Source organism: Carex rostrata, chromosome 1 (genome assembly GCF_964058835.1).
Source record: "Carex rostrata chromosome 1, lpCarRost1.2, whole genome shotgun sequence".
Lineage (NCBI taxonomy): Eukaryota > Viridiplantae > Streptophyta > Magnoliopsida > Poales > Cyperaceae > Carex > Carex rostrata.
Genome location: NC_135918.1, coordinates 1,536,118 through 1,562,768, shown reverse-complemented (window position 1 = coordinate 1,562,768; position 26,651 = coordinate 1,536,118). Strand labels below are relative to the sequence as shown.

Here is a 26,651-nt window from a genome sequence, read left to right as displayed (position 1 = left end):
CTCCCTCTAGCTCTAAAATCTAGCCGACGCTCTCGGCGACTGGCTGTCTCTCCGGCTGTCGCTCCTCTCTCCGGCCTAGATGACTGTCTCTCCTCTCTCTTCGGTCGTCTCTCATATTTCATACAAGGAAAGCCGTCTCTGATGTATTTTTTCATGAACAATTTTTCAACTTAAAAACACTTATTTCATAGTTCATACCAGTAAAAGGAAGCCATGTGAATTTTGTCCCGCGAGAAAAAATTAATGTATAAACTACCGGTATAACTAGGGCTGCTAAAAAATAATTTAGTTCGTGATTCGATTCGGGTTCGATTCGAATAATGTGTAGTTCGCAATTAATTCGATTCGAAATGGATTCGGTTCGAAACGAATCAAACCAGGTTCGGTTCGAAATTAATTAAACTCAAACCTAAGGTAAGTTCGGTTCGGTTCGGTTCGTTGCCACCCCTACTAACATGTCACATGGGTTTTAGTGAAAAATAGAAAATATCATGGAACTGAGATAACTTTCGGCGCGCACACAAAAAAAAAATCCGGGCCAAATTCCCATCTCAATAATACTTATGGTTTTTGTAAAAATTAAAACCATCAGGTTAGTTTGTTAATTTTTTTTTTTCTACTTACGATTTATAAAACAAATCCCTTGTCCTTCTACCCAAAACCTTTTGTGTAGCCATTAATTCAGGTGGCGTGTGAGACTGAAAATTCTCTAAAGGACCCGAATTCACAATTCAGTTCCTTACTTTCCAGTTTCCACCAAATCAAAATCCAACTACAATCCATCTAAAAAAATATATTATTTTAATAATATTTTTATAAAAAGTAGGGTTAAAATGCTCCATATCCTTGTCTTCATTTTCAAAATCCAAACTGATGATTCAAACTGTTCAACATGGCAATATGGCATCTATATTAAAACGTATTTGGAGATCAAATTTTATATTTTCTTAAAAATTATTTACTATTTAATAGATAGGTACAAAATCATTGTTTTTTTTTAATCCAAAAACACTGATTTTGTATTTATCTAAAAAAGGATAAATAGATAAAAAATAAAATATAAAATTCAGTCTCAAAGTATATTTTACTATGAATATCATGTTGAGCTGTTCAAATTGCATGTTTAGTCTTTAAAAACAAAAATAAGAATGAATGAGGCACAAAATCAATGAGCATTTTAACCCTACTCCTTTTTAAATAAATAAATATGTTTTTTTTTTTTTTTTTTTTTTTCATTTTGATGCGTGGTTATAATTTTTTGGTATGAAAACTCGAAACCTGGGTTAATTTCTAGTGTTAATGGGTTACCTTTTTCGCAAAAGAAATGCTAAACTATAAAGATTTTAGTTTGGTCACCGTAATGTAAGTTGTTTCTGTATAATTCTGGACTTAGATACCTATTTATTTGTCATATATATAAGCAACCTGACGCACAATAATAAGTCATAATCAATTAAATGCTTGTGTAACTTGTATACTCAGTTTTTCCTACAATTATGAATAGTTATGGTCTTATGAATGGACAAGTCAAAAATCAAAATTGAATGTTAAAATTAAAATATTAATGCGGGTAAAGCCCGTGTCGTTGGATGAAATTAATTAGCCCCAATTATTTGTTTCTTCTTTCAAAGAACGAATCAATAATGCAATTTTGCAAGATCCAAAATCAATGTCAGTACTTTAATTTTGCTTCTCTTCGATCTTCACTAGAAGCCGCGTGCGGCGGGTTAAATTTTCTCTAGTACTGACTAGTCTCTGTTCCTAATGCAACACTACTGTGTTGGACCTAACATGCGAACTTTTACCACGAAATTATCTTCCCTTGAGAAATCTTTCTCTTGCTTGTTGACTCAAAACTCAAAAGGGAGAAAATATGGCAAACTCTTTTTTTGGTGGGGCCAGATAGTTCGATGCAACACTGACTACGTATACAACAGATTCTCCTTGGTTTAATAGGTCATAATTAAAGCTGTGTAGGGAATTTTAGCAGAATTTTCTTCATCTTCTTCTGTTTAGTTATGTTTATGTTGTGTTTGGAATTATACGATTTTATTAAGTTTTTTTCTGTTCTGTTGTGTTTGAAATTATAAGTTCACATCATATTAGATGAATTAATAAATTTTAGATCCAAATTTGATGAGAAAATAGAATTCAAATTAAACGCACATGTTTAACAAATAAAAGTTTATACTAAATTTGTACTAAAAATTAAAACCTAAAATAATGTCTGCCTATCTCTGTGATAACATGGCTCCACTTTTGTACAGTAACGTCATGGCATGAGAAGATCCAAACATTACAAAAAAAATTCTTCACATTGATATAATTTTTCAATCTTTCCACAGTATTAATAATTTTCCTTTTAGGCGAAGGGTGCAAAAATTGAGAGAGAGAGATCGAGAAGTCGAGATGGGACAGACAATAGTATAGTAGGCTAGGAAAAAAAGTTCTAAGATTGTGACTATTCAAAGATCAAGAGTTTAAGCTTCGTTCATGACTTTGCAACCTGTACGAAGATATTAAAAGAGAGAGAGAGAGATAGAGACAGAGGTCTAGAAAGTTAAAACAAGCAGAGAGAGGGGAAATTCTAGCCTTAGAACTACCAATTTGTTCATAAAGAATAGCGAAGGCGAAATAGGTAATTCTGAGGCACACTGAAATAGGCGAAGACGAAGATAAATGCGTGCGACTCTGAACATAGATCACAGAGGAGAAAAAAGACATACCGCAGAGAAAAAAACTTGGACTCGAACGCATAGGCAACTCTGAACAGCTCAATTCCCCTCCGTATCCGTGCTGACTTTGTGTGTATTGTGCTTTGATGCTCAGTGAGGCAAACCTAAATATTCTATCAAATTATAATATGCAATTTCCTTTGGTAATTGGTACCAATTATTTTATAAATCAGAAATCTGTAATTCACAAACCACAATTTCTGAATTAGCAATTTCATTGAGTCCGAGGTAATGAATACTACTGTGAAGAATTGATTAAGAAATTCAATAGGAGATTAATGGATAATGATTATTTGGTTAGTTGAAATCTTTTCTACTTTGTAAAATAATATTTGTTATAAACTTTTGACTTGGTTGAAATCTTTTCTACTACGTAGCATTAATATATTTATTTTCTACTTTGTAAAATAATATTTGTTATAAACTTTTGACTTGGTTGAAATCTTTGATGTTTATTTCTGTTATCTTGATATTTCTTGTTTATTTTGGATTAATGCTGTGATTTTTGTTATGTTGAAAACTTTAAAATTGATCAATTTATGTGAATACTACTCCTAAATTATGATATGCACCGGTAATTCTTTTTTTTTTTTGCTACTTCTTTTTAGTTGTATCATAAAGATGCTTATTTTTGATAAAAATTATGGCTACGCCCTTGTCACCGCGTGCTTATACAAGTACATGATCATATGAAACGTTTTATAACGTGTAGCACACCGTTCCGTATCATGTTATATACTATTTCAAATTGTGTCACGTGATGTGTTGTGCGTATCAATGACGATTTACAAGACATGCATGCCATGTTATTCCGTGACAAAATCTAGCACGTCATGTCATTTTTTTGTTCAGTAGTTGTTATTTTCCAGTACACACTTTGATCTCGGCATGCTGAAATATATTGTAGCAAAAAGTACATTTTTGTTTATATTTTTAGACAAGTTTTGCTTGTTCATTAACTAGAAACTTCTTTGTTTCTTCGGAGTTGTTTTATTCCGGGTAGGCTTTCCTGCATTAGTCCGTACTTATTTTGTTTTTACAAACATATATATCTAACTAGGGAGTACAGACCAGTACATAAAGTGCCAAATTGCATGTTCTTGAAAGATTCGAAACGATTAATCAAGATGGCAATTTGGACCTATATAGTAGACGAGCATTATTCATGAGAAAGGGAAATGTTTACCATAGAGCTAACGGCTCTTGATTAGTCATTTATAATTTATACCAACTCTTGATTATTCATACGAAAGGGAATGGTGTTGAATATAATTCATGACACTTAACATGCCATGCAGACACGGCAAACATTCGTGTATAATTCTTTGCAGTACAATTAAAAAGAGAATATATATATATAGGATTTGGCTAATATGCTATGGGTAGCTAAGAGGCCTCCCGTGCTACGGCTCAATATTCGACTTTTCAAAATTCTAACAGTCGATCCAAACCGTTAATCTTGTTCTCCATATTAATATGTGTTTGGAGACCAAATTTTACATTTTTTGGAAAGTTTTTACTATTTTTTTAGATTTATTGAATATTGCTGTTTTTTATGGTCCAGATTTGTCTGAAAAACAGCTATTTTCAATAAATCTAAAAAAATAGTAAAAATTTTCCAAAAAATATAAAATTTGGTCTCCAAGCACATATTAATATGGAGAACAAGATGAACGGTTCGGATCGACCGTTAGAATTTTGAAAAGTCGAATATTGAGCCGTAGCACGGGAGGCCTCTTAGCTACCCATAGCACCGTAGCCAAGTCCTATATATATATATATATATATATATAGAGAGAGAGAGAGAGAGAGAGAGAGAGAGAAGTGGGCTACGGTGAGTTGCGAAGTAAAGCGACTATTTTACTTCACGCTCATATTTTGCGATTTTAAAGTTCAAAATGTCGATCTGAACCGTTCATCTTGTTCTCCATATTGAAATGTGCTTGGAGACCAAATTTTACATTTTTTGGAATTTGTTTACTATTTATTAAGCAATTTTGAAAGTCGCTGATCTGATGGTCCAGAAAATTTTACTGTTTTTTACTGTTCACAGCAAAACAACAATTTTAAAAAATGCTTAATAAATAGTAAAAAAATTCCAAAAAATGTAAAATTTGGTCTCCAAGAACATTTCAATATGGATTAAATATCTAACGGTTCGGATCGGTAATTTGGACTTTAAAAAAAAATACAGCGTGAAGTAGAAACGCGTTTTACTTCGCAACTCACCGTAGACTAGCTCATATATATATATATAGAGTAAGGCTACGCTACTTCACGAATTAAACGAGATGTTTTAATTCGCGCTCATATCTCTAGTTTTGAAGTCCAAATAGCTGATCCAAACCGTTAGATGTTTAATTTATATTAAAATGTGCTTGGAGACCAAATTTTACATTTTTTTGAATTTTTTTACTATTTATTAAGATGGTTTGAAAATCGCTGTTTTTATTAAAATTCTGCACTATTAAAAACAGAGATTTTCAAACCATCTTAATAAATAATAAAAAAATTCTAAAAAATGTAAAATTTGGTCTCCAAGCACATTTTAATATAGATTAAACATCTAACGGTTTTGATCGGCTATTTGGACTTCGAAACTAGAGATATGAGCGCGAATTAAAACATCTTGTTTAATTCGCGAAGTAGCGTAGCCTTACTATATATATATATATATATATATATTTGTCATTTAAAGCCCGTAGGCTAATATTTAATTTCAATACAAATATCAGGGTTGTACTATTGGAGGGTCCTTCTGAATTTATTAGATTGTAGAGACCTGGTCTCTCCGGTTGACTTGAAATTTCGTCGAAGTTATTCAAAGAAACACCTCCCCTGTTGCATCTCTGTTTCTTCTTATTTTTTTAATTTATTTCTTATTATTTTCCCTGTCGCCTCTATAAATACATGTTATCTAGGCATTTCTCCTACTGCAATACCACATACCATTTCTCCTCAGAATCGCCACAGTTGCTGAACCAATTTATACATATATATATATTGCTTTTGTTTACAAAGCAAGAATAACTAGATTTGAGTTAATATATGATCATTTATCTATATAGATTTCTGTCGAAAATTAACGACGAGCTCAACATGAACACACCTGGTTATAGATTTTACCCGACAGAAGAAGAGCTTCTGATGTTTTATCTTCACCACAAATTGGAAAACACGCGAGCAGATATCGAAAGGATTATCCCGGTGCTCGATGTATATAATTACCACCCAAGGGATCTTCAATGTTAGTTCTTAACTTCTTACTTCTCCATCTCAACTGTTTTTTTTTTTTTTTTTTCTTTTCCCAATCACTTCCCAATGGTGTCCTTGCTTGCTTAAATTCGAAATAAAGATTTCATTAAAAAAAGTTAGGAGGAAAGATTCATGAATGATGTTTTACCAGTTGCTCGTATAATAATGCTTTAGGCATGCCAGTCTAAAATCAACTTGTGATGATTTTCTTCTTTCTTTATATACATAATGGCGATGGTAATCATGTTGATTTTGCTCTTGCCGAAGTACGATATATAACGAGCTTAGCTCTCAGTTGCAATTTGAGATACAAAAAATAGCAAGATGCAAAATGTTATATATATTTATTATTGGTGATGGGGGAGCAAATTTCAAGTTATTACAGTTTTTTTTTTTTTTCTAATTTCAGAAAGGAATATGAGTCGAGCCTTTATTGTCTAATTCTATTAAAAAAATTATCACAAGCTTTTTTTCTTTTTGTCTAGATTAGTTATCACAGTTTTATCTAGCATTTTCTGAGAATACTGTTCAATATTTTGTTTTGATTGAAAGAATATTGTTCAACAGATGTTGACTGTGACTGTAAACTCCTATTAAATTTAGCATCTCTAGAAAGCGTCCCCACCTAAGAATTTTTTTTCTTCCTATAAATCCCAAGGCACCTACGTAAGAACTTTCTTGTTATGATTCTCTCTCTTTTTTCTTCTTTTGTTTTATGACTTTTCTCTCTCTCTATTTTTTTAAACCTTGGCTGCCAAGTGCTTCTCTCTCTCTCGGAAATTGTTTCTCTCACTAAGAATGTTGGGAGGAGCCGAGTAGGGGTGTCAATGATACCCGTTTAGCCGTTTATCCGACTCATACCGTAATTTGATTAGACAGGTATGGGTAAGATTTTTTTTTATTAGTTTATTGGGTATGGGTAAGGATTTTTTTTTTTAGCTAAACAGGTAAGGATATGGATAAATGCTATTTCGTACCCGTTACCATATAGGGTAATTATATAAAATATAATAATATGATAATGTTTGAGCAATAATTAGTGAGTACTTCTGTTATTTAGTGTATTGTTTTTGTTGTAAGAAAATATTAAAAATATTATTTTTATTTGTATGTCTTGTTCTTTAATTAAATAATTAAATTTGTCGGAAGATATATTTTTGTTTTTGAATTCTCTTGTTTTATAAAAAATACAATTTAGTTGAAATTGATTGCACATTTATTTTTATTTTTTATTAGTAATATTATTGCATATGTGAGAAATAAATGAGTTTTGATGTTCTGTTTGTAAAATATAATAAAACTAATTATTATAGTAGTATTATTCGTTATTCACCTGCTATCGTTTCATTACCCGATAATTTTAACGGATAAGAGTGAGATAGTGTAAGGTCAAATATTAATAGATAAGAATATGATATGAGTAAGATCATTTTTAGTGAGTATGGGTATGAAAATGCTTTCATTCTACCTGTATCATACCCATTGACACCCCTAGAGCCGAGGAGCTGCCAATTAAGTTCTCTCTCTGTACACGTCGTATTCCATTCAATTCTTTCATATCTAGTAACTTCAACGCTTTTTTTTTTCCGATAAAGACGTCCAATGATGGTGCTATTGGCCAAGTCTAACTTAATAATAGTCTCTGGAAACAATCATATCAAATTAATATGTTAAAAGTTAAGAAACTTTTTAGTTTAACGTCTAACTTATCTTAATTTGTTTTGTATTATGAACAATTAACTCATTTATAAGGAATAAGGAGCTTCCCCATTTGCGCAACTTATAAAGTGTTCAAATTTCTGAAATTTACTATGCTAATTTATATGCAGCGGTTGCGGGAGAAGGCAACAGAACAGATCCAGAGCAATGGTTCTTCTTTTGCCCGAGACAGGAAAGGGAGATGCAAGGCGGGAGGCCGACCCGCATGACCCTTTCTGGGTACTGGAAAGCAACAGGATCGCCTACTTATGTGTTCTCATCGAGCAATAGCATTATCGGTGTGAAGCGAACAATGGTGTTTTACCAGGGCAGAGTCCCCACCGGTACCAAAACCAATTGGAAGATGAACGAGTACAAGGCACTCCAACACAATGTGTGTGGTTTACCAAATCATGTGCCAGTCGTATGAATTTCTCTTTCGTAATTATTCGATCAGTTTACAATCATATAATACTTCATTTCCAATAATTCAATTCAAAGATACAGACAAAAAATATAGCCCGTTTATATGATCTTTATATCCATCTAAAATGAATCGCTTTTATTTCTTGCAGCTGAGAAAGGAATTCAGTCTGTGCAGGGTCTATGTTAAAACAGCCACAATTCGATCCTTTGATCGCCGTCCCACCAATCCAATTAGTGTTGATAACTGTCAGATCACAAAGGAAGCATCCCCACCTAACACAAATGCATCAAAACAAACTGAATGTAGCCGTAGATCCTCTTCTGGCGATGAAAGCTCTGATCTTCTTGTTTCTGAGCAAACACTAGACTGGAGTCTCCTTAATGAGCTTGATCTAGATTTAAACTGGTTCTGAAATAATTGTTTGTATAGAATGTGTTGGTCAGTATATATAGAAGACGGTTATTAAAATCATTTTAGAGCTTCAAAGACTTGACATAGTCCTATATATATATATATATATTTTTTTTTTTTTAAATCCTGATAGTGGCTAAAGAAATATAAATTCTTGACCATGACTTACTAATTGATGTCTTTGTCAAACATGGCATATGATGAGCTTATGGTCAGAATTATGCAATTGGGCAACACTTAATTAAGGATATACAGAAAAAAATATTATTTTTCCTTTGTTTATTTTTTTTCTTTTAATCAGTGTAAGTTGGCAGAAACAATTATGTAATTGGTCTTGTGGCAGCTCATTTGATTTTCAGAGGACTAATTGGGCTAGTTGCTGATGCGACTTGTGTTACAAGTAAAAATGGGAGAGACATGAACAAAATTTGTTTGATTTTAAATAAGACAATCTATATATCATAAAAAATGATCTCTAAAAGAGGGTAATTGAAACTTGAAAGCTACACTATATGGTAAAAAGTCCTAAACCATTGTCTGAGCACTAGAATGCTCCTATATATGATTATGAAGAACATATTAAATTAATCAAGTGATAATTCAGATGGGCAACCTTAGCCATTTGAATTGTTTTTGCTCGTATATACTGTTGATTATACTATTACTAAAAATAACATACAAAATATTACTCAAGCACTCACACTATACCGAATATTAAATATACTACAACTATCCTAAAACTTAACTACTACATTTTGACTCAAGAGAGAACTACTCCATATAACTTGTCTTCAAACATTTACCATGCTCTCCTATTTATACTTGCTCTATAAAAAATAAGGAAACATCTAGACCTAAGATATTTTTGGTTTCCTCTAGAGATTTTTACAACCTACACTACAAGATATTTTATTTACTAATTTCTAGACAATTCTTGATATCTTCATAGAAATTAATTTGGTGCTGACTTCAACACTCTCCCTCAGCACCAATTCGGTGTTGTCTTGATTTTCGGTACTCCACGTTTATCTGGGTCGTCATGTTTCTTGCTCCTTTCAATTTTTTGAGCATAAAATTGCTCAAACATCTGCGCTCAATCTTCCATAATAGTCATCTTCAAAATAGAAGGGTTCTGGAAAATTATTCTCACACTACCTTGGCACAAGTCATCGTCAAATTATCTTATCTCGACAGTTCACTTGACGAGCTGCATCTACTTGCACGAACTCTCGTTCTGCAATCTTCTCCACAACAGCTACACTTCCATGTGTCATCTCGTTATCATCACCCTCCTTGGTGATGACCTTCAACTCAGTGCTCTCTTGTGGCTTCTTCTCATCAGTCACCACGCACCTTACAACTCTGTTCTCCTTCTCGACCGGTTCTTCAAAGAACCATGACTCAAAGTCGATCTCCTCATCCTCAGGCTCATCAGCCTCTTCGACGTCCTCTACGTCGGACACCTACTGCATCACAACAGTCGCTATTGCGTCCCACTCTTCTTCACTTGAGACCTCCTTTGGTGCCTTCTCCTTCGTGATCACCACAAAACTTCCTTCATTTTTCCTGAACTGGCACTCCCTCGTCGTCCGCAATTGTAGCACTCCACTCTTTGACTCCGGTATTCACTACTCTCGGCTCCTTTGACCTCTTGGCCTTTAGGAGCTCTCATGAAGATGAACACCTCTTGCATTGTTCATGACAGACCTTCTCCGTCTTAGGTTGTCGTCGATACCGGTTCCTTCTCGACTCTTCACGTTGACCACTATACAGGGCCTTCTCCTCTTCGTGCTTCACCGTCAAACCTGCCAGCTGCTTGGCAAGAGCTTCCTGACTGGCCAACAAATTCTCTAGTTCCAGCAGGGTTGGTTGCATTGCCCATCCTTGATGAAGGCGCTGTACTCCAGCCTCATGCCATTCAGGATTATCAGCCGCATTCTATCCTTGCCAATTTTTGCATTGGCGCCTAGCTGCTCAATCTCCCTACACAAATTCTTTACTTTAAGAAAATACTCACTTACAGTCTTGTCACCTTGGGAGATATTCATCAGCTCCCTCTCGAGCAGTTGCAGCCGACTTGTGTTCTTTCTTGAAAACAACGCGGCAAAAATATCCCATGACTCTTTTGGTGTCTCCACATCTTCAATGTGAGATAGTAGGTTCTTGTCCACCGTAGCCTTCAGCACAAATAACGCTCGACCCGCCTTCACCTTCCACTTCTTGTAAGCTCAGATTGAATTCGATGGCAGTTCGATCTCATCACCATCCACAATTTCCCACAAATCTTGACCCTACAAATATGACATAATACATGTACGCCAGTCTCTATAATTATAATTATTCAACTTCTCAATCAAACCACTCATGCTACTCAAGTCTGACATTTCGACACCACGACAAACTAAGAGGTTACACAAATTCGACACAACGACAGACTCACGAGTTATCCGAACCTTCTAGCCAACATGACCTAACCTGGCTCTGATACCACTTGTTAATTATACTATTACTAAAAATAACATTACAAAATATTACTCAAACACTCACACTATACCGACTACTAAACATACTACAACTATCCTAAAACTTAGCTACTATACATCTTGACTCAAGAAAGAACTACTCCATAGAACTTGTCTTCAAACATTTACCATGCCCTCCTATTTATACTTGTTCTATAAGAGCTAAGGAAATATCTAGACCTAAGATATTTTTGGCTTCCTCTAGAGATTTCTACATCCTCCACTACAAGATATTTTATTTAGTAGTTTCTAAACAATTCTTAATATCTTCATGGAAATTAATAATGGCTTGGGCCTTAATTTGATGCTGACTTCAACATATATAATGGATTCAGTATCACTCAGTTATCTCTGATTATGTAGCTAGTCAGATAAAAGTTTGTCCACCGCAAAAAAAAAGAAAAAAGAAAAAAAGGCTGAGCTAATGGTTAAATCAAAATTATTGTTTACATCATCTTACTGAACCAGCTAGAGTTCTTCAGATAGTTTTTATTAATTAACCACTCAGCCTAATTCAAGTTCAAGAGTTATCCCTCAACATCCAAATTCACTGGAAAGAGCGTTAGATGTGTATTTACATGAGGTTGTGCCAGGAAGCAGCACAACCTGCATTTGAACTATTGTTTTCGCTGACTTATAAAATGCATGAAACTAATTAACATGAGTTCTGAGTAGTGTATCTGAATCACTGAATGATCTGAATGGTAGTACTGTGAAGTGTAACTATGGTCTGGTTGGTACTTCTGTATCATTTACATTAGCATGCACTTTGTGAATTTTCCAAATTATAGCCTGTTTATTTTCCAATGGAAGGATTATGTCTTTGTAAAAGCTAAATAGTTATTGTTTTTTCTTTTCCGTACCGTTATAAGGTGGATCTTCTCATATCAGGTGCGCATGCATTTGGCAAGTTCGGTACCGGTATAAGAGAGCAGGCTCTGATTTCATTGTCAGGTGTACATATAAATCTTTATAGGGAGGACAGAAATGGAAAAATTGAAGGGAAGAATATTCCAGGAAATTAATGTTATATATAGGTAATAGTGTGACAAAGAGACATAAACAAGACAAACTTCTGTCTGGATAATCGAGCGGAATTAATGTTGCATTGGGCCAATTCATGTTATATTGGACCAATTCAATTCCACTGGATAATCCAATAGAATTGTTCTTGAAAAATTGATTAAAACCATGTTAATCTGTTTAATTTAATTATTTTATATGTTATTAATAAAAAAATTCGCCTCTTCCTCTCCCCCAAAACAAACTTTACAATTTCCGTAAGTTCCTAATAAATAATGGCGTTAGTAAAACAAATATGCCAAATTCAATTATAATCCTTGCGCATCATGAAAAAGCTAAATTATTTACACTTCCTGATTTTCCAATAAAATAAAATAAAGAAGCAAATTGTTGTCCTGTTCCTTTAGAGAGTTCGGTTAATATTTGTCTCTTTTGTCAAGAAATATAAAAATTGAGGACCCAAAAATAAGATATTATCACTAATATATAGGTCTGGTTATTATGTTTACGGACGTCTAAGGTCTAATATAGACTTGGAGCAAACCCAAGACCAAATAATTCATGAAGAGACCAATTATTCATCGAGGAAGAAAGCTATAAGGTAACTCGACCTAGCAACATTTTACATGAAAAAACATGGTAACATGAGGGTCCATTGTAGCAGTCTCAAGGATACGATACATGTAGAGTCAGGATGGAAGTATTTTCGTACTCATATTTATTAAAAATTGAGTTTATTTCATACTCTACCATTACTCATTAAAAAATGACTTTATCTACTTTATTATTGTCTGTTAAAATTATCGGATAACGAATAATACTAATATAATAATTAATTTTATTATATATTATATTTTACAAATAGAACATCAAATCTCTTTCATTTCACACATATGCAATTACATTACTAATAAAATAAACAAATGTGCAATCAATTCCAACTAAGTTGTTGTTTTTTTTTTTTTTTTTTATAAAGCAGGATAATTTCAAAACACGAATATCTCTTCGGACAAATTCAAGTATTAAACGAAATAACAAGATATTTAAATAAAAAGTAATATGTTTAATATTTTTCTTATAGCAAAAAAAAATCATTAAACGATAATAATACATCACTAATTATTACTCAAACATTATCATATGAAATATCATGCGAATAAATTTTATCATCACTAACTATTGCTCAAACATTATGATATAATTTTATTTTATATAATTATCTTACAAGATAACAAGTATGACATAGGTTTTATTCGTACCTTTATACATTTATTTAAAGAAAAAAAAATCATCCATATCCGTATTATCAAATACGGGTTGGTTAAAACTTTATCATTGACACCCCTAGTCCATTGACTTATATTTTAATGTTTTGGCGCATGCGGATTGACCGTTTTTCTCCGGGGAATCATCGACTGGGCTTCCAATATATTATTCCAGAAAGGTGGGATGAAATAATTTTGGATGCCATAATTTAATTATTTTAATAATAAGTTTTAATAAAATAAATTTACGAGTGTAAAAGTAGAGTAAAACACACACCTACCATATCAAATTAAAATATCATTGTCGAGGTTTCTTTCAAATTTTGAGTCTTGAGTCAGAACGCGTCTTATGAGGTAACAGAATATTTTTGTTTTGAATCACAGCCGTCTGATCGGGATCTGAGTCAATCCGGTTCAAAGTGGAGCACATGGAGCCCGCTAATAGTCGTGTGGATCGTCATTGAACGGTCTAGATTCAAACAGAAATATTCTGTTACCTCAGCTGATACCATTCATATATATAACGACTTGAAGAGTTTGGTTCATCAGACTATGTGGCATAAACAATATATATAAGAAAACTATTTGTTTCACAAAATTTAATTAGAGTGAGTCTATGGTACTATGCATATTACGATTTGTTACCGTGCTACGGCTCTATATTCGAGTTTTCAAATCCTAACGGTCGATCTGAACCGTTCATCTTGTTCTCCATATTAATATGTGTTTGGAGACCAAATTTTACATTTTTTGAAATTTTTTTTACTATTTGTTTAGATTTATTGAAAATCACTGTTTTTGGATGGTCCAGAATTTTCAGATCAAGTGATTTTCTAAATATCTAAAAATATAGTTAAACATTTTCAAAAAATGTAAAATTTGGTTTCCAAACACATATTAATATGGAGAACAAGATAAACGGTTCGGATCGACCGTTAGGATTTAAAAACTCGAATATAGAGTCATAGCACAGTAACAACTCGTGATATACATAGTACCATAGACTCACTCATTTAATTATATCATCTTTTTTAACATATTTTCTCTCCAACTTCTACACGATGCCCGCGTTTATTATGTGCTTTATCGTTGACATACTATTTTTTTTTTTTTTGACCAAATTTTATTATTAGCATCAACATCGCGCATCCATTTCCTGCGCAATTTCCGGGTTCAGACCAAAGAAGCTTCTAATAACGCCAATTTAATCGAAATGGAAAAGCATCTTGCTGATTTAGTTTCATTTACTTTTCTTTTTTTTTTTGAAACCAAACCACAAATTAGTAGAAGGCCTTGAGAGGGATATATAATGTGTGCCACCTCAATTCGGTAATTTAGAGCATTGAGAGAGATACTGCGGGGAACATCCAGACTAGGAATTCTACGTACCCAGTTGGCCAGTTCATATCTTACAGGGGTCAACTCTGCAATATATTAGTTTCAAATGTCCTGCAATCCTAATTTTGTTATGGTTCAACTGTCATGAACATTTTGTAAATGAGGAGGGTTGAAATGCTTTTATTTTTTGTGCCTCCATCATACCTCCATTTTTAAGAACTTTAATAACTCAAAATTTAAAATTTAGAAGTCAAAATAATTGTTGGATATGATATACATCATTTTATCTATACACGTGTAATAAATTATGACATTTCAACTTTGTTTTGGTTATCATTAAGATCTTGTAAAAACGTACTAATGTAGATAATTTCTAAACATTGTTTTTTCAAATGATTGATTCACATAAAAACAAAATCAAAATGTAATATTTTTTTATGAATACATAGATAAAATAACATAGATCATATCAAACGGTTTCATTTTGACGTTTATGATTTAAATTTTGATTTATTAACACTTTTAAAAATGAAGGCGTGGTGGATGCACAAAAAATGGAGGCATTTGAACCCTCCTCAATAGTAGATGAAAAATATAGTATAATACTATATAATTAAGAAAATAATTTAAATAATAAATGCACAGAAAAAAAATAGATGGACAACAACTAAAAAAATTACACAATAAAATAAGAAAAATCTCAAGTATTGCATAAACAAAGAAATCCGAATTTTTTTATTTATATCCAAAATATAAATCAAATTTCAAAAAACAAACGATTCGGGTCTGTATTTCCAAAAGTACCCAAACCGGAAAATGTTTTTCCGGTTTTTAACCGGAATTTTTTTTTTCCGAACTCGCATTGAATTCGTTTATAAAAATCGCGGAGTGTCGTCTCTCGCTTTCACTCTCAACTCTCTCACAGTAAGTTATTTAATTTTAAATTATTTAAATTTCTAATTATATAAATTTCTAATTATTTAATTTTAAATTATTTAAATTTATAATTATTTAATTTAAAATTATTTAAATTTAGAATATTGTCCTATTAATTAAAAAAAATCAAAATGGTATAGAATAATTTAAAAATTTCCAAAATAGTCTAGAATAATTTAAAAAATTCTAAAATGATTTAGAAATGTTTTAGGAACCTCTTTCCTTTTCGTTTACAGAGCTCTGACTGTTTGATCGATCGGCTCTTCGATTGAGGTTATTTTATTTTCTTTAATTTAATTTAAATTTAAATTATAATTAATTAGTTCATTCCAAAATATATATATATATATATATTTTTTATAATATTGTCCAGAAAATTTAGAATTTTTTAGAACCTTCCAAAATGGTTTGGAATAATTTAAAAAATTCCAAAATAGTTTAGAATGTTGCCCTATTAATTTTTAAAATTCCAAAATGGTGTAGAATAATTTTAGAATATCCAAAATGGTGTAGAAAAGTTTTCAGAGGCCGGACAATTTTTAATTACTTATATGTTGTTATTTTTTAAATTGCCAGACCAATCGAAACTAAAAATGACAACTATTTGTGTGAAATTTTTTATTGGAGGGGAAACCCAATACAATGATGACGGGGTCTTTTACAGTACCCGAGCTAAATACTCATTACCGCTAACCGTGAACTACAGTTTTGATTATCTTCGGAATGAGATTTATAAATTTGTTGGGTACAATTCTAGTCAAGCAAATCTGGAAATCTAAGCCAGGTTTAATATGTCCACCGATGGCCAACGTGACTACCAATTAGTACCGGTAATGAACTAACAATCGTTCGAAATGATTTTAGGAATTGTGTCGTCTTTTCCACAAAGGTTACCGGTTCTGGAGTTATATGTAGAATTGGAACCGAACTTTACCAGTCATATTCCTAAACCTCGATCCCAACCTAGTACCAGTTGGAATCCTGTGGATCCTGACCCAATACCAGTTAGATCCCGATCTAACACCGGTCGGCACTCTGTGGATGTACCAATGAGACCCCGACCCATTATCGGTAGCAACTCTGTGGATCAACCAGTTAGGCCCCAACCCAGTACCAGTCAGAATCCTGTGGATCCTGACCCAATACCAGTTAGATCCCAACCTAGTACCAATCGACACTCTGTGGATGTACCAATGAGACCCTGACCCAGTACCAGTGTGGTCCGCAGACAGGTACGTGATTATTCGCATGTACCTGTGGATGCAATTGATTCTGATAGTTTGGAGAGTGGAGATCAGATGCTCTCCTGTGAGTCATCGGGTTCTGACGATGATATTGGACAGCCCAACCAGTCACAATCACAGTCCCGTCAAACGCAATCCCGTCAATCACAGTACCTGATAACTGATCGGGAAAATATGACACATCCGGTTGACAGTTTCAATGACATATCCAGTTTTCGGCCTGCGGATGTCGATTTTTTCGGCAGATAAAAAAAATTCGATAATCCATTGGCTAAGGGTGTAGTTTATGAGTCGAAAATGGCTATAAGGATAGCAATCAATGAGTTTCATCTTGAGAAGAATTGTGAGTGTAAGGTTCTTAGAAGTGAACCTAGACGTTACGAGGTGGTGTGCAAAGATGCATTTTGTAAATTTATGGTGTGCGCGAAGTAGAACGGTCTTTCAGAATCTTGGATTATTTCCAAACAAGCAATTCCCCATATGTGCACAGTATTGACAACACGTACCGATCATTGTCAGCTTACAACAGAGATGGTTGCCCTTGCGATTGATAAGACCATTAGAAGGGATTTTTTATGAGATGGTTGCCTTTGTGATTGTCAGACAACTGGGAGATTTTTATGAGATGGTTGAGGTTGGAAGTAATTGGAGATAATCGATTCTTTTGTATCATATCGGATAGACATTTGGAGATTAAAGCCATGTTCCAGGATCCGAATCTCGGATGGGATGAGTTTACCGATCAATGTGTGCATCGGTATTGCTCTCAACATGTTGCCGAAAACCTTTTCAAGCACGTGGGCCGAAAGAGAGAGGTTAGCGACAGGTTCATAGCTGCAGTGAACAAATGCAAACCTAGGAGGTTGTAGGAGATGTTACAAGACTTTGAAATTGGTTGTAGAAGCATGGTGGGACCACGACCAGTGTTGCAGAAGCATGGTGGGACCATGCATGGAGTGGCATGAAGGACTGGATGCGAGGCATAGGTTTCAGTATAAATACGCGAGAACAGCTCCGCCCCAATTGTAATTCCTCGGCTCGTCCAAATTTTCCACCATGCTGAGATACCACAGCGGTATCCCGTCCCCGCTAGTGTCAGCAAACATGGTATTCCCTAGCATGTCGATGATAAATTCACGGACATACCTAATCGTCAATTTTAGAATGTGAGTACATTATTGAAAATATAAAATACGAATAGGGTTGTAAATAAAAAAAATACTAACCACTTCAATTGTTCGTCGGTCGCATCTATTGGTAATTTTTTGAAGCGCTCACGGAGCGCTTTTTTGGCCACAAGCATGTCGCACGTATCCTTTCCCCTCTTTTTCATTAACCCCTTGACTTCATGATCTTTGACGCCTAGCAACTCATACAGTCGGCCTTGGAAACTCGCCGAGTCTATAATTCCCGTTACCGGATCCCCCGAAATTGGCAAACCCCACAGACAACTCACATCCTCCAGCGTAACTCTAATTTATTTGACTTGTCAGTAAGGAATTAAAAAAAATATATTTGAATTAGTTAATACCTGTCATCTCTCCGAAGGGAAGATGAAAGGTGCGCGTCTCCGAACGCTACCGCTCGACAAGTCCGTGAATGAGGGCCGCATCGAGAGCGATATCGGGCAATGTCGTGATCTGATATAAGCCCATTCGAATTAATTACGGGGCGTACTTCTCGTTATACTCGCATTTGTGCCGATAGTGTCTCACAGTTAAAATATCATTACTCTAAAGTAGGAAAAAAATTAATTACAATATAATTTGATTACTTACCGAGTTATGAAAAATGAAATAAGTAAATGCTTACCTCCTTAGATGCCTCAGATACCCGATAATTGTCGTGAGCTATCCACAACAAGGGGCTAAATTTATGCTGAAGTACTTCGTCTGCCATACTACAAAATTCGAACAATATTGTAAATCATCTTGCATTTTTCTATATTATTCTAGACTATTTTGGTATTTTCTAAATTATTCTCGACCATTTTGGTATTTTCTAAATTATTCTACACCATTTTGGTATTAATCAAACAATTTTCTAAATTAATAGGGCAATTTTCTGGACCATTTTGGTATTTTCTAAATTCAGGACCATTTTGGTATTTTCTAAATTATACTAGACCATTTTGGTATTTTCTAAATTATTCTTGACTATTTTGGTATTTTCTAAATTATTCTAGACCATTTTGGTGTTTTCTAAATTATTCTAGACTATTTTGGTATTTTCTAAATTAATAAGACAATATTCTAAACCATTTAAAATGAACTAATTAATTATATTATAAATTAAAATTAAAATAATAAAAATAAAAATAAAAAAACCTGAATCGAAGAGCCGATCGATCAGACAGTCAGAGCTCCGAAAGGGACCCAAAAAGAAAAGAGATCCCTAAAACAATTCTAAATTAATCGAACAATTTTCTACATTAATATGGCAATTTCCTAGACCATTTGGTATTTTCTAAACTATTATAGACCATTTTGGTGTTTTCTAAATTATTCTAGACCATTTTGATATTTTCTAAATTATTCTAGACTATTTTGGTATTTTCTAAATTATTCTAGATCATTTTGGTATTTTCAAAATTATTATAGACCATTTTGGTATTTTCTAAATTATTCTAGACCATTTTGGTATTTTCTAAATTATTCTACACCATTTTGGTATTTTCTAAATTATTCTAGACCATTTTGGTATTTTCTAAATTATTCTACACCATTTTGGTATTTTCTAAATTATTCTAGACCATTTTAGTATTTTCTAAATTATTCTACACCATTTCGGTATTTTCTAAATTATTCTACACTATTTTGGTATTTTCTAAATTATTCTACACCATTTTGGTATTTTTCTAAATTATTTTACACCATTTTGGTATTTTCTAAATTTCTAAATTATTTGGACATTATTCTAAAATATTTAAAATTAAATAATTAAATATATTATAAATATAAATTAAAAAAAATACCTTGATTGAAGAGTGAGGGGGTGAGGAGGGAGCACCATGGGGAAGGAAAATATATCCTCTCCAATACCTGATAAGGGAATCTTTTACAATTACTAGATCTGAACCGTAATTTTTAACTTGGCACGAATCTCAAAGCCCAAAAATGGGGCCCCCTACAGTGACCCGAATCCCAAGCCGGTTGAGATTTAATCTCAAACCGTTAAGTAAGTCATCCTCTGCAATAATTGTGCAATACCTGAGAGGATACGGGTTCATGGGGAAGGACCCCCCAGGTCCTAATGTAGGGTAATTCCGAGTCCGGAAATTTTATTTCCGGATTTGGGAGCTAAGTTCGGAAAAATTTTTGCCGGATTCTAAAACTGGATAAATTTTTTCTGGTTTTAGAATCGATTTTTCGGAAATTTTTTTTTCGGTTTTAGAGGTTGATTCTGGAAATTTTTTTTCCGGTTTGGGTACTTTTGAAAATACGGTAACGAAACGGTTATTTTTTGAAATTTAATTTTAATTTTGGATATAAATAAAAAAATCGGCAAAGAAATTGTCTGCTAGTGTATAAATTGCGTCCCCGAGAAATTGAATGTTTTTTATTTTTTTTATTTTTAATAATGGAGACTGCTTTTATATAGCAACTATCCTGAAAAATCACGAATCTTCAATTTTCTTATATCATAATTTCACGATAATGGAAACGTGATAATTTGCCTGTGTAGTATAAGTTAAGTATCCCGATTTGATTATTTTATATTTTATATTTGGAAGAATTCATTTGACTTTGTAATCGTTACTCTCCACGTTGGAATGTTCCTCTATAATCAGGAGGGAGGTAAAATTTTGAGCTATGAGAATCAATTATTATGTTTGAAATGAGTATGGCAATTGAAAAGACATTTTCATAATTCAATTCCGCCCCACAAAAGAAATATTTGGCCATGGCGGTGCCTGCTGACCGTGGCGTCTTCCAACTATTGTACTTCCAAGGTAACTCGCCCAACTGTTGTGTTTTCAACTATTATGCAGATGGCAGGAAGAAGTTAGGGGGAGCTATATATTTATGTGATCCAGAGGTCAAGGCGCCAGTTAGAGAAGCTCTCTCTCATGAAGGTAACATTGTTGGCATGTCGTATACATCCAGTATTGGTGCTAAATGTAATACTTTTAGATTCTTTCATTTTGCAGTTTGATATTTATGTAGTGTTTTTTAGTATTTGTCTAATACTAGCAGTTGTTCGATCTGGGGATATTCCATTATGTTGTCACGTTTGGTATGTATATCTAATTATTGTTGCTATATGTTCAATGGAGACTTGAGCAGAAGGCACACTTGTAAGTTATTCTCATACCAATAGTTGATAAACCATTCATGTTGAATAGATACACAACATTGCAACTATTAGTAGAGCTCCACAGATTACCAATATCGAGTTTTTTTTCAGTTCTTTTGCTAATTTTGGAGGCAAATTTTAGAGAATACTTGTAGTATTCTGACTTCTAATACATAAGAATATGACATGATTATAAAATTCAGAGAAAGAATGAGGACAATTGACATGTACAAGTGCATCTGTTCATGTCTATAATTGACTTCTTTTTGTTCGGTGGAATATTAGTCTCCTATATCTTGTTTGGATGTGGACTACATAATGGAATAAGATCTTTAAGTCTCAGTTATTCCATCAAACAAGCATTAATTATATAGGTTGGTCTAACTAAGCGTAAGTCTAAAGTTAAGCTGGTCTAAACGTGCCTAAACTAAACCACCTATTGAGGTACCTTAACTACTTGGAGGCGCAAATTGAAGTGATGGAGAAGATTTGGAAATTTTACCCTTCCATTTCTATCGTCACCATTCTATATTATGAATCCCTCTAGTTTTGACTGTTATCACCTATAAACTTATTTAAATATTTTCTTTTTATTTTAATTGTAACTTTAATTATGTATGAACTTATTCTATTGTATGACTTTTTTTACATTTTAGTTGTTGCTTCTTTTTGTAAAAGTATGAGTTTGAATAATGTATGATTTTCATTGAATATGCACTTCTCATACATATATTAAAAAAAAAATCACTCCACATGATGCATATTTCATATTTTTTTTAACGTTTAAGTATATATGGTTCCAGTATGCAATTTTATTAGAGTGCATTTTTTTTTTTTGAGAAAACAATCTTTTTGTTTTACCAACTAGTTGCAATTTTTTTATAAAAACAAAAAATCATATCTTAAGTCACCAAACTCTTACCAAACAAAGAATAGCTTAAGTCAAACTATAAGTTTAGACATCAACCAAACATAATTAATTTAGACCGGCCTAAATTGGAATAATCAACTTAGACCTCCTTAGCTTTAGTCCACAATCAAATATCACTACTACAAAAAAACCCTTTTATATCGGTTAGAATCGCGTTGCGCCATCGGGGTCCGATCCGATGCATATCGCCCCGATAGGAAATGTGTTCCCTTTTGCCATCTGGTCATACCCGATGGTGTTGCGCACGTTACTATCGCTTAGATTAACCAACCGATGGCGTTTCTTATATAACAGGCGTTGTAAACGGGGTCCGTTGCGCGTTCAATGCCATCGCTTGCGTTTTTAAAGCGATAGCAAAGGTTCTTAACACGGCGACTTTTGGATATGTTTGCCGATGGAAAAAGGTCACATACACCATCGTTTGTGTTTTTATTTGCGTCGGCGTTCGTATCTTACCTTTGGCATTTGTTTTAATTTGAGCCGTTGGTGATTTCCATATATATTTTTAATTATGCCCCCATTAGAAGCTAGCTAGCCTCCATTAGCTAGCCATTTTTGCACCCCACCATTTGAACCAACAATTTTAAACATGCAATCAATTAACTAATATATAAACAGACAACATGCATAATGCATATAATACCCAACAATAAACAACATATATATATATATATATATATATCAGTAACATAAGAACATTAATTATAAACCAACAAAGCCATATATATCTCTCCTCCTTATTAAGGAGCTTAATGTCTAGATCCTGCAAGGGTCCTAATTTACTGTTTTTTTTTCGGAATGATGCTCAGCCGTTGAATTTCCAGATCACACATAGATGAATTTTCCAAATTATGAGCTTCAACACTTAAGTATGCATTGGTCGCGCCGCAAATGATCCCAGTGCTGCGCCGCATATGATCCCAGTGCCTATAGACCGCGCGTCGCACTCGTGGATCGCGCCTCTGAACCACGCACGGCACCTGCGGACTGAGCCTGTGCACCGCGCGCCGCACCCGTGGACCGCGCCTCTGAACCACGCACGGCACCTGCGGACTGAGCCTGTGCACTGCGCACCCTTTTTCTTTTTTTCTGCTGAAGGCGGGATTCGAACCCAGTTGGGTTCTGTTGGTGCCAAAATTCTTACCACTACACTAGAGTTCACATGTGTTATCTTGTAGATAAATATAATATTTAACTATTTTTCTCTACAAATTTGATTTAAATTATCTCTCCTCCTTATTAAGGAGCTTAATGTTTTCTACTATATAATTTGCTTCCATTGCTGTGCACGGGCACGATTACTAGTATATATATATATATATATATATATATATAGTACGGCTAACGCGCTTCCTCTAGCATATGGGCCGAAATGCTTCCGGTGGAAAGTTGAAATTTCAAAATCCAAAAAGTCGATCTGAACCGTTCATCTTCTTCTCCATATTAATATCTGCTTGGAGACCAAATTTTACATTTTTCTGAAATTTTTTACTATTTATTAAGCCATTTTGAAAATCGCTGATCCAACGGTAGCTTCTGATTTTTACTGTTTGGTAAGCCACCGTTAGATCAACAATTTTCAAAGTGGCTTAATAAATAGTAAAAAAATTCAGAAAAATGTAAAATTTGGTCTCCAAGCAGATATTAATATGGAGAAGAAGATGAACGGTTCAGATCGACTTTTTGGATTTTGAAATTTCAACTTTCCACCGGAAGCATTTCGGCCCATATGCTAGAGGAAGCGCGTTAGCCGTACTCTCTCTCTCTCTATATATATATATATATATATATATATAGAGAGAGAGATGGGCTACGGTGAGTTGCGAAGTAAAGCGACTATTTTACTTCACGCTCATATTTTGTGATTTTTAAGTTCAAAACGTCGATCCGAACCGTTCATCTTGTTCTCCATATTGAAATGTGCTTGGAGACCAAATTTTATATTTTTTGGAATTTTTTTACTATTTATTAAGCAATTTTGAAAGTCGCTGATCTGATGGTCCAGAAAATTTTACTGTTTTTTACTGTTCACAGCAAAACAACAATTTTCAAAAATGCTTAATAAATAGTAAAAAAATTCAAAAAAATGTAAAATTTGGTCTCCAAGCACATTTCAATATGGATTAAACATCTAACAGTTCGGATCGATCGTTTTGACTTTCAAAATAAAAATACGGCGTGAAGTAGAAACGCGTTTTACTTCGCAACTCACCGTAGCCCACCTCATATATATATATATATAGCAGTATATATAAAATAGCTAGATCACATATATGTATACCAGCAGAATGGACATATCCTGTCACACCCCCGGACAACCCGCCGCGCATTTATGCGCTAGGCGTTAAGCACATCACATACATCATCAATAAAAACATTCAACAAGCCACTTTGTTTAAAAATAAATGGAGTTCACAAACAAACAGAAAAGGGACAATATGTCAGACATGGCTAGTCAAACAGTCACTGCCATGTCCACACAATATATTGTTCATACAAATATAAAATAAACAGAGAGTGGCTATCTTAACAACTTCCGCTAATTTCCTCACCCGCGGCCTTCCTCCATGCTTTCTTCTTCGTTTCCTGGAACCCACATAACAGGTGGTACGGTGAGAGATCGAACTAACTCTCAGTGCGGGATTTAGTTCCAGCCCGGTGCTTTTACAAATCAATGCATTTAATTCCCCAAATAACATAAAAAAAAGGTTTTTGAATTTTTCCCCATGTCCCTATCAATTCGGATATGCAAATCACTTTAAAATAACCAGTTTTTATTCCCGCCCCTTTTTAACTCATTTCAAAAGGTTTTAAAATTCCACACTCTGGGAATCCATGCCCGTACATGAAAACCCGGCGAATCGCCACGCAAGGACGACCCGATTATCACACTCTAGATGGGCCATTTCGGGGACCCATCCGGCGAACCGCCGCGAATTTGGCGACCCGTTCTGTTCTGTCCTGTTCACACACTGGGCTGCCACACATGGACAGCCCGCTTTTCAAAAACACATGCAGAGCCGCCTCACACGGACGGCCCCAATTTAAAACGATTCATTCAAGTTCCCCATTCTCAAATTCACAATTCAATTCCTATCAATTCAATTTCATGCATCAAGAGTTCCTATCATGCAATTCTACACAAATTCAAACGATTGTTCGACATTCACAACATGCAGTTTATCCACCAGATTAAGAAAAAGGACTACTTACCTCAATCCATGCATTTTTTTGTATTATTTGTAAAAAGACCAGGAACCCGCACCTGTATTTTCAGTGCCTTCGTTTGAGCGGTTGTCAGGATCTCGCGTATTCTCAGCGTCTCCTAAATTCACGCGGTTTGCTCCTAAGTTTTAAACGCTTAATTAACTTCTTATTTCTTTTTAAATCCAAAGAATTTATACATAATTAAAACCCTCAATTCAGTTTCCCCCACAATTCAATTTGGTATTATTAAATTGGTATTAACCTTGATCCTCGTACTAATTTGATTGACTTTAAAGAGGGAAGGGGTTCGGTTCGGATATTGGGTTATTGGGTTTAGGTTTTGGTTTCCTTACCCCGTATATTAAATCGGCGGTTCCGCTTGCCGGTAAGCGGGCCGGGGGTTAGAGGGGGGCGGCCCCCCTTACAGGGGTCTTAGGGGGCTTGCCCCCTGAAGAAAATTTTGGTTCATAGGATCACACTCTAGGGTTAATGGGTTTCGGGTCTAGGGTTAATGGGTTCGGGTCTAGGGTTTGGGTTCGGGTCTAGGGTTGTGGTTCGGCCAGCAGGGGTCCGGCTAGGGTAGTGGCCGGCGGCAGCGGCAAGGGGAAGAAGAGAGAGAGGGAGGGGTTCGGCCAGGGGGCTGTCGGCCTAGGGGGCTGGCGGCCTTGGGGTTGCTCGGGTCAGCGGCCAAGGGTGGGGCTCGGGTCAGCGGGTCAGCAGCCAAGGGAGAGAAGGGGGGCGGCGGCACAAGGGAGAACAAGAGAGAGGGAGGGCCGGCGGCATCCAAAAAGAGATGGGGGGGGGGGGCGGCCAAGAAGAGAGAAAGAGAAAGAGAAAGACTTACAGGAATAATTGAAAAGGAAACAATTGGGAATGAGAAGAGAGGAGAGACTTTGGTTGGTTATATTATTGGATGTGGGCTAAACTTAGGATTGCATATTTCTAATTTGGGCTTACTAATTGGGCTAAGAAATGCATAATTAAAATTTATATGCAGAATTTAGATATAACTTTCATGTAAATTAATAAAACGTTTTGCTATTTATTTTCTGAACTATATATATTATTCTTATTTTTATTTTGATTCAAATTGGATTCTAAATTTAAAATATACCCGAATTCAGAAGCGTTACATATCCTTTCCATACCTTCATTAACTATAAGTACGTACTATACCACCAAAATCATACCCCAACCCAAAACTAGCAAAAGCTTTCAAAAAATTGTACCCACTGGTTGTACCAACGACAAAAATGTACATCATATAAGTGTACCAATAACTGTTGTTCCCAATTACCACAAAAAATTTACATCACATTGCACCAAAAACTGTTCAGGTTTCAATTCAGACATCTTTTTTCTT

At 34.4% G+C, this 26,651-nt stretch overlaps 1 protein-coding gene across 2 annotated transcripts; it reads left to right on the top strand.

Annotated features, from left to right (window-relative positions):
- The first annotated feature begins 5,695 nt into the window (after positions 1-5,695).
- Positions 5,696-8,601, top strand: LOC144564979 (NAC domain-containing protein 90-like). Of its 2 annotated transcripts, none has more exons than XM_078314587.1 (3): positions 5,696-5,982; positions 7,820-8,112; positions 8,264-8,601. In XM_078314587.1, the coding sequence occupies exons 1-3, from the start codon at positions 5,784-5,786 to the stop codon at positions 8,525-8,527; spliced, it is 756 nt and encodes a 251-aa protein (XP_078170713.1). In that variant the 5' UTR covers positions 5,696-5,783; the 3' UTR covers positions 8,528-8,601. The 2 variants fall into 2 exon arrangements, with proteins under 2 accessions (XP_078170713.1, XP_078170721.1); XM_078314595.1 differs by having other exon boundaries at positions 5,748-5,982; positions 7,820-8,082.
- The last annotated feature ends 18,050 nt before the right edge of the window (positions 8,602-26,651 follow it).